At 34.7% G+C, this 15,129-nt stretch overlaps 3 protein-coding genes across 3 annotated transcripts; 1 reads left to right on the top strand and 2 right to left on the bottom strand.

Moving 5' to 3' along the window:
* Positions 1-4,114: 4,114 nt before the first annotated feature.
* LOC123228002 (cinnamyl alcohol dehydrogenase 1-like) lies at positions 4,115-5,891 on the top strand. Its single transcript, XM_044653182.1, has 5 exons — positions 4,115-4,383; positions 4,464-4,577; positions 4,669-4,896; positions 4,992-5,431; positions 5,534-5,891. The coding sequence occupies exons 1-5, from the start codon at positions 4,295-4,297 to the stop codon at positions 5,740-5,742; spliced, it is 1,080 nt and encodes a 359-aa protein (XP_044509117.1). The 5' UTR covers positions 4,115-4,294; the 3' UTR covers positions 5,743-5,891.
* Positions 5,892-6,564: 673 nt separating this feature from the next.
* LOC123228003 (protein unc-50 homolog) lies at positions 6,565-11,494 on the bottom strand. The gene is made up of 10 exons (XM_044653183.1): positions 11,258-11,494; positions 10,827-10,894; positions 10,172-10,197; positions 9,671-9,761; positions 9,134-9,229; positions 8,482-8,550; positions 8,206-8,264; positions 7,994-8,116; positions 7,133-7,204; positions 6,565-7,056 (listed from the first exon to the last, which is right to left on the bottom strand). Exons 1-10 carry the CDS (start codon positions 11,348-11,350, stop codon positions 6,992-6,994), a joined length of 762 nt encoding a protein of 253 aa, XP_044509118.1. The 5' UTR covers positions 11,351-11,494; the 3' UTR covers positions 6,565-6,991.
* A 1,038-nt stretch (positions 11,495-12,532) lies between these two features.
* Positions 12,533-13,880, bottom strand: LOC123227308 (transcription factor MYB73-like). Its single transcript, XM_044652053.1, has one exon. It carries the CDS (start codon positions 13,615-13,617, stop codon positions 12,793-12,795), a length of 825 nt encoding a protein of 274 aa, XP_044507988.1. The 5' UTR covers positions 13,618-13,880; the 3' UTR covers positions 12,533-12,792.
* Positions 13,881-15,129: the final 1,249 nt, after the last annotated feature.

The following is a 15,129-nucleotide window of genomic DNA, read 5'->3' on the forward strand; positions in this document are numbered from 1 at the left end:
ATAGTAATAACAAAAGGCCCTTTTCTAAGGTGAAAGGGCCTTCAGCCAGATGAATTGCTTCGCCCAACTTTGTTCTGTGAACAGTATATGGAGCCCTTGCATATAACAAAAGCCCACCATTCATTACGAGCAATAGAATGAATACAACATGTAGATTGCTGATGATGATGCCTGAGATTTTTCACTTGGGTTAAGTGAAAACACAATCTTGCTTCTAGCTGATGATGCCTGATATCTACATAAGCGTTGAATTTTCCCAATGATGGAGCTATTTACCATTATATGAACCAAAATAACTGTAATTAATACACCTTATTTCCCAGCCTTCTCTTCTTCTTCGATCCATGGCAGGGGCAGAGCCTTATTTTAAGGGCTCCCTCAAAATAAGAGCCTTGAAAAACCATTTATGGAGGTAAGATTTTTTCTTGCAATCTAATCAGCAACACAATTTGCCTATTGGATAGAATGAATAATGCTTATCACTGAGTAAACCATCACTTTCACGAGAATTTCCATTAATGGCATCAACCAACTGCTGAATATTCATGTCGGACGACCCGCGGCCCGCCACTGCCTTCCTTGCGGCAACCTTCAACTCCATTACATTTTTCTTGTAATCTTCTGATTTGGGTCCCCTAATGATTTCTCATTTCTTCAATACATTTGTCCACTTCCGCAGTGCTAATTAACTCACTGTTACCATTAAATTAATCTTTTGCATGTGCTTTATATGGTTAGCATCACTGTGGCAAGTTGTAGACAAAAAACTTTACGACTTTTTAAGGATTTCTTCGACGTCGACACTTGAAATTCTGCCTTGATTTGTGATAAGAGCTTCGCATCTAAAGCATCCTCCCATGAAATGATTGGCCAATGTTGCGTGAAAGTTAAAACAAAGTAGGATCGCATCATTTTCATCACAGCTGAACACTCTTAAATCTCCCAATATGAACAAACAGTGGCGACAGTTGAGTTTCCATGTCACTGGCCTCCTAACATTCACCGCATGATTTGCCTGCGTAATTCAAGGATCTTCACTGTGTATTAGAGGGAGACAAGGGTTGAAACTAGACTTTTGTTTCTGGCTCCAACAACACTTATGAATTAGGTTAAGCTTCGTCGATGGACTTTTTATGATCCCAACATTTTAATTTGTTAAAGGCTGCATCAGAACCCTCCATTTCTGGCCAAACTATTCCCTATCCCATGAACAATTAATTGCACTTTGTAACTTGCGTGCCTCCAACTCTTTTTATCTTCGTTAACATTGTTACTCTCTGAAATGGGCAGGGCTCTGAAGTACCTCACTGTTCTTCTCCTCTTGTTATTAAGCTGTTTTTGCTTTAATTCAGAAGCCAAGTCTTTGAAAGTGATGACGAACATTGATGGTTCATTGAGAGGATTTTCTGTGGGAGCAGTGAAGCGTTCTGGGCCAAGCCCGAGGGGACCTGGACACAGGTTAAGGAGATATCAAACTCAACAGTTTGGTGGTCAGACCTCCGGTGGCCGACATTTATATTTCAGCCGCTTTCACCATTGATTCACACCGTTGTTGTGTAAAGATTTTCTTACAATATTCTGGAGTACTTCCTTCTCATATGAGCTTGCTGTATTTTTTCTCTTATTTTTTTCATCTTTTCTTCCCTAAAGCTTATATGTCAATATTTGATTCAATTTTCATTCAATAAATATAATTGTTACCTTGCCCAAATTCGTAAGAATCGATATTCAATAAATGACTACCCAGTGATAAACTATAACGAAAACGAAAAAATGAATCATTTATCTACAAATCAAATTAGAAAACAAATAGAATCATTTAGAGACGATGAGATAATTGAACCCATCAGATTATCTTTCTATTTCATCCAATATTCATATAGGGAAAACTATAAGTTCCTATGTAAATCATGCTCATGCAACTGTAGAATCATAATTGAATTAAGAGTATCTACATGTAATTTTACAATAGGCCAAATGATTATTTCCCACCCAAGGTTTAATGCAAACCCAACTTTTCATATGTTAACTATCGCTGTTAAATTTTATTTTTACTAGTAGGAGTAAAATTTTCATTTAATAAAAAATATTTAAAAGAATGATAAATTCATCATATTTTTCTTCTAGGTTTAAAAACTAACAATTTACCCCACATTCCCTCAACAAAAGTTTGAAAAATTAACATTTCTCCTTAGGGTTTTTCAGCATGCTACCGACAATCAGAGACAGTGGCACCAATAGCATTCTCCCTCTCTCCCGGCTTCTCTCTTTGCCGCAATCCATTTCTAACCATCATCGGTCGTTCTCTCCCTCACCAACCAGCGTATGACAAGACCAAGATCTGGGTCTTTTCTTCGCACGCAAAGAGACCTAGGTCTCAGTCTTGTTGTGTGTTGGTCGATGAGAGAGAGGACAACCATAAATAGAACCCGGCTAAGAGAGAAGCCAAGAGAGAGAGAGAACACCATCATCGTCATTGTCTCTGGCAGCTGACAATTGTTGCAAAAACTTTGGAGAAAATGTTAGTTTTTCAAACTTTAAGTGAGGGAACTTTGTTAGTTTTTAAACTTAAGAGATAGAAATGTGACAAATTTTTAGGTTTAAAAATATTTTTATTAAATGATAATCTTACCCTTAACAATAATAATGAAATTTAATTGAATCGTGGGTATTTAAATTTTCGAAAACTAATAAATAAAAAATTAGGTTATAACTCAAACAATGAATTGATCAAACTATAAAATACCTATAATGGGGAATGAGACAGAAGTCAGTAATGTTCTTAAATTTTTAACCTATAAATTTAAACCACCCAGCACATGCATAGTGTGAGCAAAGATTTAATTCTAAGAAATCTCTACACCAAGATTAGAGTTGAATTCAATCCCATCAACTGAAAAAGCTCGTGCCCATAATGTAGATTTTAAGTTATTTCCAAAGACATACTATATAATTTAGTAAAACACTAAAAAGATTCCCCTAGCCTAGAACTCGAATCGAAACAATGAATTGATCAAACTATTAATTAGACGGATTATAGAATAAATAAATAATTTAAAAGTTTAGTTAAATGTTACGTGATAGGTAATCCTGGCCTGAATTTTGCTACAACTTGAAAGTTTTGATTAAATTAACTCAACTATTGATTGGATTGACTGTCAAATCGTGATTGGACCAGTTCCGTCATGTTAGATTTTGAAACAATGATCCATGAAGTGCAAAATTTTCGGATGTTTATACAATTTTCATGTAATAAAAATCACATGGGTTGATAAATTAGAAGAGAGTAGTATTATGTGTATAAATAATGAATATAATTTTATTTATAGATATGTGATTAAATATTATTTTATTTTTAATTTAAAATTATTTAATTATATGATAATATATTATTATTTATGTATAAAATTATGTTTATTATTTATGTATATAATTTTATGGTTAAATGTGTGCCTTTTTTGACTACATGCCCTATTTTTCTAGAATCGGGCATGCGAAATTCACGTGGGCTGATGCATGCCCAACTTTATTTTAACAACATTCACACTTTACCGCCAGACTGCATGCAAGTCCTATAGTTCGGTGAAGAGGAGTTATTTCAGTGGCTGGTGAGATATCGAATTTTCAACCTATCTCAGAAAGTCACGGCTATGGGGACGACTACCAAATTTGCTATAAGTTATAAATTAAAAAAAGAACGAATAGAAAGAGTAGGTTTTCCAAAAGCAAATAGCATTTGAAGAAAGAAAATTAGTCTTGGCGAAGTGTCAACTGGGGTGGTTGAGTGATTGAGAAAGGAGGAAGATCAGAAGTTTAGAAGCAAAATATATGGAGACAGACGTGACAATTTATCATCTTTCTTTTTTTGACCCCAAAATTTCATAACAGTGAATAGTAATGGTGGGGAAGGCTTAAGAAAAAATGCATTAGAAAAGCCAGTCTCTGCATTATGATGGCTTAATAGTCAATTTTGAACGACAGTGAAGACTGACATATGCATGACTCATAGTACAGAACAAAGAAATCAAGCTAGGATTGCTTCCGCGATCAATCAAACTACGTAATCGATCAATCCAACTGCCCACCTTCTGTCGCTTTATCATATTTGCACGGTTGTGAAGGTGCATGGAAACAAGGAAGCATGGGATTAGCCACCAACGGCACCAGCTTGCTGAAATGTCCATGGCTTCCCCGCCACTTTGTCTTTGTGTGCCTATTTATAATTTTTACTTGATTTTCTCAACACCCCATCCATCTGTGTGCCTATTTCTCTCCTTCACGCCTAACATAACCAATGGCCAGCCTTGAAAATGAGAAAACTGTGGTGGGATGGGCGGCCAGAGACCCCTCTGGAGTCCTATCACCTTATACTTACACTCTCAGGTATCATTCATCTTCATTTCTTCACAAGTATTGATCTTTATTAAAGCCAAAAATTCACTGTTCTACTCAAATTATTGCAGGAACACAGGACCGGAAGACGTTCTAATTAAAGTTATTTGCTGTGGAATTTGCCACACTGACCTCCACCAAATCAAAAATGATCTTGGCATGTCGAACTACCCAATGGTTCCAGGGTAAACTTCTTAACAATCCTTCTGTTTTTTCTTAAAATCTCCATTGCTTTCCTGCTTGATTCTTGTCTTTTTGTTGTATATCTATTTGCAGACATGAAGTTGTGGGAGAGGTGATTGAAGTGGGTTCAGCTGTCACCAGCTACACCGTTGGCGACGTTGTTGGTGTTGGAGTTATCGTCGGAAGCTGCCGAAACTGCCGCCCATGTAACTTGGATATCGAGCAATATTGCAACAAGAAAATTTGGTCTTACAACGATGTCTACACTGATGGCAGGCCCACCCAAGGTGGCTTTGCGGAGTCCATGATCGTTGATCAAAAGTAATCATCAAAACCTTTCTTCATCAATCAATAAACTTCAATTTAAAAAAAAAAATCAACTTTTCCACTGAGAAAATTTCCATTCTTTGATACAGGTTTATAGTGAAAATCCCAGAAGGGATGGCACCAGAACAGGCTGCGCCACTTTTATGTGCCGGTGTGACAGTGTACAGCCCTCTGAGTCACTTTGGATTGAAACAAAGTGGGCTAAGAGGAGGAATTTTGGGGCTTGGAGGAGTAGGGCACATGGGGGTGAAGATAGCCAAAGCGATGGGACACCATGTCACTGTGATTAGTTCTTCTGATAAGAAAAGAGCAGAGGCTTTGGATCATCTAGGTGCTGATCGATACTTAATTAGCTCGGATGCAACTCAAATGCAAGAAGCAGCTGACTCACTTGATTATATAATTGATACTGTGCCTGCTTTTCACCCTCTTGAGCCTTACCTTTCTTTGTTGAAGCTCGATGGGAAGTTGATCTTGTTGGGCGTCATTAACACTCCCCTGCAGTTTGTCACCCCCATGGTTATGCTTGGTAAGTTTTCATCCCTCGTCTCAATCACATGATAACACATTATCTGAATATTTAATTGAATTGAGTACTTTAAACCTTTTTTTTTTTAATGGAATTGTTTAGGGAGAAAGACTATCACAGGGAGCTTCATTGGAAGCATGAAGGAAACAAGGGAAATGCTTGACTTCTGTCAAGAGAAGAAATTGACTTCCACGATTGAAGTTGTGAAGATGGATTATGTGAACACAGCACTGGAGAGACTCGAAAAGAACGATGTTCGATATCGATTTGTTGTGGATGTTGCAGGAAGCAAGTTTGAGCAGCAACACTGACATTGTTTCATGTCGAATGTGAATTTGTTTCCATTTTCTATATTTCCTTTCCACTTCTGTTTTGTTGTCGGAGAAAAAATGGTTTTCTTGTTGTTTTCTTTCGGTAATTAAAAGAAGATGAGGTATTTCTCTCATAAAGTTACCTTCAATTTTGTCATTAAAATCAATATTTTCAGAGCAATGTTGTGTTATTATGCCATTATTATTTTTAATTCAAATTACCATAACACATCAATTTAGTTAGACTCACAACTAGATGCTCATGATTATTGAAACTTTTATATATCTGGGAAGGGGACCCGTGAGTGTTAAAGATCACCTAACATTCCTGGAAAATGAAGAAATGAATGTCATTTATGTGGGTTTGTTCACCAAATTTTGGTTAAGTTGAAAGGTCGATTGCTGCCAATCCTTTTGGAATTCTTCATGATATTCTCCATTTTCAAACTGTGAGCCACAGAAACCTCCAATAAAAGTCCAAGAACTGCAATGTGTATAGTGTTATGTCAACTTTGACTCTTCTGCATAATGTAGGCAAGCATTTAGTTTGTTTTAGGATTCTGGCCAGTCTCTTGAAACCATGAGAAATTGAATACCGCAACAAGAAAGTCTTCATATGGCGATGGCCAGCCCACCCAGGGCGGCTCTGCTGCTGCACGCTTGGCGGAGGACACATGGGGGTGAAGATAGCAACAATAATGTAACTTACAACAAAAAATTATGTTAAATATAGGTTTGTTGTGGATGTTGCAGACAGCAATCTGAGTCCTCGTAGAAGTTCCATTGATAAAGCCCTCAAATTCAACATCTATAAGATAAAAGTTCTCAACAAACAACCATAAAATCATACATTTCGCACATGCAACCTCACTAATTTCATGATTTAGCCAATACATGTAACTTCAAATGTCGGCATATATTTGAGGACAAAAAATTAAAAAAAAAAAAACTGCCCTGATTTTGCAGGTAGACAACAAAATATTTTGATGAAAATGACATGGGTCAGAATCAATACATTCTACTAATCCATTTGATCAAAATTACCTTGATCCTGAGCTCATTCAGTAGGTTCTTAACTTCAATTCACTGTCAGCAGGACTACCAAAAGCCAAAAGGCAAGAATAACTATATAGTGATCGTGCCTTCCCTCCTACATGTAGATTAATCATCAAGCCATCTAGTGTTGATGCAGTCCTCAAATTTTCCACCACCTCAATTATGTGCTATCCAAAGTTTTAAGCTGTATGATTCATAACCTCTGACTAAAGTACATATTCATAAAGTATCTCGAAGGATTGAAGCCACTTAAAATCACTGCATAGTAAACTCAAGTTTCAGATGCAAAGAATCCCAAACCAAAAACACAATCAGTAGGAGCTTTGAAACTTACGAATAGGAGAAAGGACAATAAAAATTCCAATTGGATAGAGGAAAAATGTGGTCCTTTCCAGAAATGGCAGTACTGCAGCACAAGATTTCTTGTTAGTATATCAATTTATCACTAAAATTCCACTAGATATTCTTTAAAATTCAATCCCATATGAACTCGGGATTTAGAAAAGAGAACTTGTTACAGATGACTTCGCAATCACAGATATATTTAGTGATATTTCTCAACTCAAATTTATTTTTGAAAAATGATAATAAAACTTCCACCAGTTAAGTTTATCACAACTGACAGAGCAAATAAACCAAAAAGGCAGACGAAGCTGACTACAATTGGTGGGAATCACAAACTTAATTAAACCATTCTGTTACAGATTTCACTCGATACAAAATGTTGATTAAGTGAGATAAATAAACCATTGAGTCACAATGAGGGGCTACAACTCATTCCTAAATACATATTTCACTAACCACAGAGGCCAGCACCCCTGCCACATGAACTGCCTCGCACCACTCCCCCGACCAACCAAAATAAACAAATTGGTTTTTTTGTTTTATAAAAGGTATTATAGGTGCTCAATATTATGATATTCATTAATCCAAAAACATTCCTTATCTGTGGATCTCTAACTAAAAGTGACAAGAATTTCATGGCAATACCAGTAAGTATATTTCAAAATCAGATACTTAGACAACCTGAACAAGAAGATTCTAAATATCACACATCCTAAGTGGCAACCATCAAAATATGTTTTTAATAAGCCAATCATCTCTCAAGCACATGGACATGAAAGCTCTCAAACCCAACATCACTCCACACCTATTTGCAAAGAAAAGCGGCATACCAAATAATATATAGACTTACCATCATAACCTAAGAAGTTGAGATAATGATAGTAACAAGCAGCCACCATGAAAAGCAGATTTGACAGTAATACAGGGATGAAACCATGAGCTACCAAAAGGGGTGAGAGAAAATAATGTATAACTGCCCAAAAAAAAAAAAAAGACATCAGTCACATTATTGCATAAAGCAAGGTTAAAAGAAATGGAACAAATTGAGAAGATAGGAATTACCATAAAGCATAACAAACAATGGAAAGAAAGAATTGCAGTGCACATCGAATGCATACAGCCTTCAATCCAAATAAAAAACAAGAGTCAGCCCCCAAACAATGAAGTGGATGGTATATGAGAAAAATAAAAAGGAACCTGATTTCAGCATGACTGGAAAAATAAATGATAAAGACAAATAACAAAATATTTTTTATCTGTAACATTCACAAACAGCCCATATACACAAGCATACAAATTTGAAACTGGCAAATAGAAAGTAAAAGTTTCCTGACTTGCCATTCAACTCGTTGCTCAACCACATGACTGTTTGGAGACTCTTCCCGAAGGTAAGAATTTGTCAGGAACCTGTATGAAAATATGGCATGGGTTTCAGTGAATCACCAGCTAACAATTACATACAATGTAGTAACTCGACTCACACACATCCTATAAGAAGAAAAATGAAATGAAAAAGGCATACCATAGGAAACCACCAATAACAAATTACAGCACAATCAAGATCATAATAAAGAAAAAAATCCAGTAATGAGGTCTCACCCCTTTTAATATTAGCAATCAACACATAGACTACTTATTGAAAACATTTTAATCCATAACATCGACATTGACATTAACTGGGATGCAATTAAGTGGATTGGAAGTTTTTTCAATTGATTTCAGTTTATTAGACTTTAAAAGCCATGCAAAACCACATTGTAAATTTAACAAGAGAAAAAATATACATGTTCTACTGCCTCTAGCACCACTTAGCTGTGGTATTCTACATTAAACTACCACACCAGATCACGAAGATTCATCATAAAGCTTAAATGTCAAACATTGCAAATACAAAAGATGTCTCCACAATCTAAACAGAAATAAGCACAACTCAAAAATGAAGGCAACCCAAAAGATAAGGTAAATATGCTATACACACAGTAGCTCTTACCAACAACAAGTGGCCAGAACCGCTCCTGTAATCAGAAAATGGAAAAGCAAAACTGAAATTACAACAAAAACAGCATGTGTGGCACTTTGGTCATACCTGAAAGCAAAAGAAGACATCCCAATAAGATTATCAGAATGGAAAACTCAATAAAGAAGTCCCTACTCAAATGACTAGAAATAAACTAGAAGATACATTGAACATATAAAAGAATGGATCACCACAGCACTAAAATTTGGAAATAGTAAGATTATCCAAGCCTCAGCAATCATCGTGATTATGCATATAAAAATATAAAAATCACAAATTTGTCTTCAAAAAGGCATCCCAACAACAAGGGAATTCATAGAAGGATCTTCTATGGAAAGTGGAAGAGAATTTATAGATTCCACATTAATTATTAAACTCACAATATTTTTCACCTGTCATAATATCTGTTAGTAAAGATAAAATTTAATAAACACCCACTCCAGTGACTCCACCCACCCCTTATATATAAAACATTAAAATTGCCATCCAGGATGCACACTACAAACTTACGCGGCACAATAAGCCATGGTTGCAACTGACAAAAGGAGGCTGCAGATTACAACAAAGGCAGGATCGTCACGGGCCCATTGATTCTTAGTTTCTGAAATCAAAGATAAAAAGATAAAATATAAATGACTCTATTCAAGTTTAATTCAGAATAAGAAGGGCTAAAATATCATTGTCTCTTCTCAACCATTTTTCATATTATTAGTGAAAAGTCATGCAATCTCAGGTTGGTGAAAATGTAAAATGACAATACTGCAAAACAGTAACTAAGCAGCTAACCATGCTTTTAAACCATTTTCATATTCAGTTTCGAAGCTTTCAAAAAGGGCCTCTCTTTTAAAATTATAAGCTTGCTATCTGTAAAAAGGTGCATATTAAAATTATTGACTCCAGATATATTCAGAAAAACCATATTACAGATTTTTAACATATAACACAGAGAAACTTCTATGTAGCATACAAAACTGAAAAAAAAAAAAATTCATTAACAGCAAAGGCACTTACGTTTGTGATACTTTGTGTGCTGATAGCTGCAATGACCATACAGTTCCACATGCAAAAAGAAGAATCAGAATAATAAGAACATTGCTAGCCATCAAAATCAAAACACTCTTGCAAACTTAATCTAGACCACTACAATTAAAAGAAACCTCCTCTCCTATTTTACCCAGGCATAATCCAGTATAACCCAATGAAAAAAGCAAATAAAGCCATTCAATAAAGTTGCCAACAGTTTCCCTTGTTAAACAAGATCAAGTTCACACCTAACCTCCCATCCCAGTAGTAATCTCCGTATCAAGGAAAATAATTCAAGGCACAACCTAAAAATATACCAAATCTCAAACAGAGCATAGAGTAATTCAAATAATCTTTTTTACAAAGATGGTGCAAATTGTGTACATGAAAGCAGTCATGATCATGGAGGTTAACCTTCACACGTAGGAAAGTTCAAGCTTGCAACTCTTAATTCATTCCTTCAGCAACAATATTTATGATTCATACTGAACTATTTCTACATTCAAGAAAACCATTATGTATTCAACAATTGTAGACAGACCAACAAATATGTTGACAACTGCAGGCATAGATCAGTTGATGACATTAAAGAATACATTTAAATATTAACAAATATTAACAAAAGTGAGGATTTGATACTCACACAACTTTTGGTGAAGTGCATAGATGAAGCATTTGCCAGAAAGTATATTCAATATCCATTTGTTGCCACTACAATGAACCAAAAAAAACGAAAGAAACACAATTAAATCATAATATTAACCTTTCAACAACATATGAACAAATTAAAATGTCACAATTAAACAAAAAAATTGTTTCAAAGATGCCTCTAACAATATAACATCATTCAATAAATTCATGTCCAATACAGTTCTCCATCATATGAACAAATTAAAATGTCACAATTAAACCAAAAAAAAATTAAAAACTAAGCGAGGTAAAAGTTATATGTATTAAATTGAAGCAGAATGCTCTAGCAATCACGTAAGTTTAATCGAAAATTAATCGAATCAGACAGTTTAGTGTGAAATGAAAGAGATCAGATCCAATGATTTAGAAATTTTTAGCGAGGACCTTGATGATTCGACGAAGGTACTGTGGGAGCATGGAGTTTGATCGTGACGTGGCGGACGAAGAACGTCCTTTAGAGACTGAAGTTGGCAGCATCTCTTCTCTCTGTAAAGCTCTTTCGCTATTTGTTATCCTCTTCGTCGATTTTAAATTTGGCTCTGATCGGAGATCTGTACGTTTTTTTTTTTTTTTTCTATTTTGTTCGGTCTCCCTGTGGTTCAGTTAAGAATGTGAAGAAGCAAACGTTGAAACGACGACGACTCGTCTTTTTAGCCGATTGCGTTATTGAGCTTAGATTGGGCTTGGGCTTGGGCTTGGGCAAAAATTAGAAACTCCGACTTGAAACCCAACTTCTTCAATTTTTTTTTTCACGTGATTCTTCAATACGAATATTTTTTATTTTACTTGACTGAAATTCTTGGCAGAAAGAAAAGGGGGTTATATGTGATTTTACGTGGACACAGGTTAAGCGAATGCCAAATTCTTCTGTACAATTACGATACCAATTTTATGCATGAAATTTTCAGTATCTTCGACATGGCCTACTAAATCAGCCAAATTTGACTCATGCAGTCATAGTTTATGTAAAAATCATTTTTCAAATTTCAAAATAAGTCTTCGCATTAATGTTGCTAAATCTGTTTGTGTATAAGATGTCAACCGTCAAGTAAGTATGAAAATGAAGAAAGCTGAGAAAGATTTATGTGATTTCATTACAAGGTGACATTTATTAAAAGAAAAATTAATAAATATCTAATTTTAAATATTTAATTAAATAATTTAAATTAAAAATAAAATAATACTCAAATAATCATATAATATATGAGCATAGGTCCCAATTAGGTATTTAGTATACATTACGTTATTGCAACTAATAATATATAAGATATTTGTATACATTATGAGTCAAAATTCAATAATATTATATATACAAATAATGATATATTATTATATGATTTGATGTTAGTTTATTTTTAATTTTTAATTATCCAATCATCTTATGATATATTATTATTTGTCTATATAATATTACTCGTCAAAATTTTATTCATATTTAATATTAGTTTCTTATTTTAGTATGCTGAGTAAATATTTTTAAGAAAAATACCTCTTACTCTATACATGGTAATTCCAGTATAAAATACATCTAACCCATTCTTAAATATAGAAAACCAATAACAAATTTTACAAATTTCCTTCATCTTCCAATTATAAAATCATAACAAGTTAATAAAAAAAAAAGAAAATCATCATCAGCAGAGGCAGCAAGAATCTGAATTTGCAAAAACGCATTCCGATTTATAGAACTCCTCATTAAATTTCAAATACATTACCTTCTTCAGCTCTATAAGGGGCTGAGTATTTTACCCATGCAAACTCAAAACTGTCGGGTACTCGATTTTTTTCTGAAATCATACACAGAAGATAGGTTTCGGATGATAATATAATGAAACCGACATGTGTCAGGTCAAGGACCGGTTCCTCACCGGAGGGAATCAAAAGACGCTGGGCTGGACATCCAATTAGCCTTAGTCAGATCATAAACGCTTAATCCCAACAGTAGTAACTGCTTCTTGCATATAATTACTCACTTCTTTTCTTATCATTTCTTGCATCAAAGCCATCAACTCCGGCCCAAACGCCGTCGTTTTATGATTATCATACTCGCTGTTATTCTCCTTCTGAGAAACCTCCCCCCGCACCCAACACCGAGTGAAATCGTTCTCCCTCAACTCGGTTGACTTGTTACCAGGGAAATTCAAAGTAAGTTCAGTCGAGACATTGAACACAGCATCATCATTGCCATTGTTTCCATGGTTCCCAGTCTCGGCTCCAACAAACCTTCCTGTAGGCACACACATATCCGAACCAGACATCATGGGTAGACCCGAATCGCTCACGTCGGATCCAGACGGACAAGAAGAAATATCAGAAAACGAAACACCCGCTAATCTTTTTTTCTCTTGATGAAGAAAACTTTCTCTCTCGTTGGTATCGTCGTTTTCATCTTCCGTCGTCATCGTCGCGTACTTCCGTTTCAACGTCGAGTTCCAGTGGTTCTTTATCGCGTTATCGGTACGGCCGTTCAAGAGTCTCGCTATGGTAGCCCATTTGTTGCCGTACTTGGCATGCGCTTTAACGATGATCTTGTCCTCGTCGGACGTGAAGGCGCGGTGGTGGACCTCAGGAGAGAGCTGATTACACCATCGTAACCGACAGGATTTCCCGGACCGACCCGGAATCAATTTGGATATAAGAGACCAGTTCCTCGCGCCGTGACGTTGCACGAGTTGGTGCAACAGCTGGTCCTCCTCAGGACTCCAAGGCCCCTTGATCCTATCAGACGACGAAACCCGATCCATAGTTTTGAATTTTCAACAACAAAAACCCTAACTAAGATCTTCAAGATTAACAATTTACACAGCCGTTGCGTGAGCAGACGAGGAGTTTTAGAGTTTATGATTTGGTTTATATAGGGAGGCGGTAGGGTAACTGATTGAACCAGTTAACCGATTCAGGTAATAAGCGTTATTAGCATGGGATGACCGGTACTACTAGGTGACCGGTTTCATATTTTACAGCTGTTATAACTTATAACGTCCGAGTCTGCCAGGATGCTGGTATTTTCCCCGTATATTCTGATTTTAACAATTTTAGTAAGAAAAAATAATTTATAGAAATTTTTTTTGAAAAGGGGGGTTGGTGATAAGTGGATAGAGCTTTGACTGAGCCAGGCTGGAGAGCATTACGGGAGGAAATTTGATTCAGTTTACGTCGTTGTTTTTTGTTCTTAAGTAAAAAGAAAAAACAGATTTTTGTTCTTGGGTTAAATGGGGTGCTGAGGTGGCGAAAACGACAACAACGGTCGCGAATTTGAAGAACGGATATGACTGACAACCTGTCAGTCCAGCCTGGAAACCTGTCGAGTTGATGACATACTAACTGCCTTTAGGTCACCGACTTCACATAATTTAAAAAGGCCGAAAATATATTCGGCCATAAGTCTTATTCTCACACAAGGTTCCGTTATTGGTATAATTAAATATAAAAAATTTAAACCTTTATTTATATTCAGTTAAAATTAATTGATTTAATTACCTTCAAACATTAAATTATTATTTAATTATAATATATTAAAAATAATAATAAAAATTATTTAATTTTTAATTTAAAAAATTAACATTTTTTCTTTAAAGATAAACTTTATAAAATTATATATTTTTTTTAAATATCATTTTCAACTAAACTTTTCTAATGGCCAATCCAGCCACTAACTCCTTTTCTCTCTTGTCAATTGTCACCCTCATAATGGTGACATAAAAAGAGAGATGGTAACCAAATTTTAGCATTAAAGAAATTTAGTTGAAAATAAAACTGTCAAAAATATATATATAACTTTTTAGAGTTTAATTATATAGAAAAAATATTAATTTTTTAATCAATGAAAAAAATAAAAAAATATTATTATTTTTAATATATTATAATTAAATAATAATTTTATCATTAAAATTAATTTAATTAATTAATTTTAATAACATATAAGTGAAAGTTAAAATTTTTCTTACTTAATAAATATTAATTTAGGTTTTCAATAAATTTTGGTTGGGAGTAAATCTTTTTGCCTATATTTTTTATCCAAACTTTAACAAATCAACTATTTTTTTACTTATTTGCTAATAAAAATTGTCTCTTTCCGTTCACTCATGCACATAGAAATATACAGTCACATTTTGTAAAAGCCTAAAAAATAATAATTGCTCTCAAGAAACAATTTAAATTGCAAAAAAGTGAATTTTTACTGCAAAAACAAAGGTTTAAATTATTTTCAACGATATAAATATTTTTTTATCCCAATTTAGGAAAATCATCAATTT

This window comes from Mangifera indica, chromosome 10, assembly GCF_011075055.1.
Source record: "Mangifera indica cultivar Alphonso chromosome 10, CATAS_Mindica_2.1, whole genome shotgun sequence".
In the NCBI taxonomy this organism is placed as follows: domain Eukaryota; kingdom Viridiplantae; phylum Streptophyta; class Magnoliopsida; order Sapindales; family Anacardiaceae; genus Mangifera; species Mangifera indica.

What these genes read in the sequence shown, in the direction of transcription:
- LOC123228002 (XM_044653182.1), top strand. Translation starts at nt 4,295, where the DNA reads ATGGCCAGCCTTGAAAATGAGAAAACTGTGGTGGGATGGGCGGCCAGA. An exon ending in AACTACCCAATGGTTCCAGG is followed by an intron (nt 4,578 to 4,668) that starts GTAAACTTCTTA and finishes ATCTATTTGCAG; the next exon opens with ACATGAAGTTGTGGGAGAGG. An exon ending in CACCCCCATGGTTATGCTTG is followed by an intron (nt 5,432 to 5,533) that starts GTAAGTTTTCAT and finishes GGAATTGTTTAG; the next exon opens with GGAGAAAGACTATCACAGGG.
- LOC123228003 (XM_044653183.1), bottom strand. Translation starts at nt 11,350, where the DNA reads ATGCTGCCAACTTCAGTCTCTAAAGGACGTTCTTCGTCCGCCACGTCA. An exon ending in GTTGAGCAACGAGTTGAATG is followed by an intron (nt 8,265 to 8,481) that starts GCAAGTCAGGAA and finishes TTTGGATTGAAG; the next exon opens with GCTGTATGCATTCGATGTGC. An exon ending in ATTGTTTGTTATGCTTTATG is followed by an intron (nt 8,117 to 8,205) that starts GTAATTCCTATC and finishes TTTTTTGGGCAG; the next exon opens with TTATACATTATTTTCTCTCA.
- LOC123227308 (XM_044652053.1), bottom strand. Translation starts at nt 13,617, where the DNA reads ATGGATCGGGTTTCGTCGTCTGATAGGATCAAGGGGCCTTGGAGTCCT.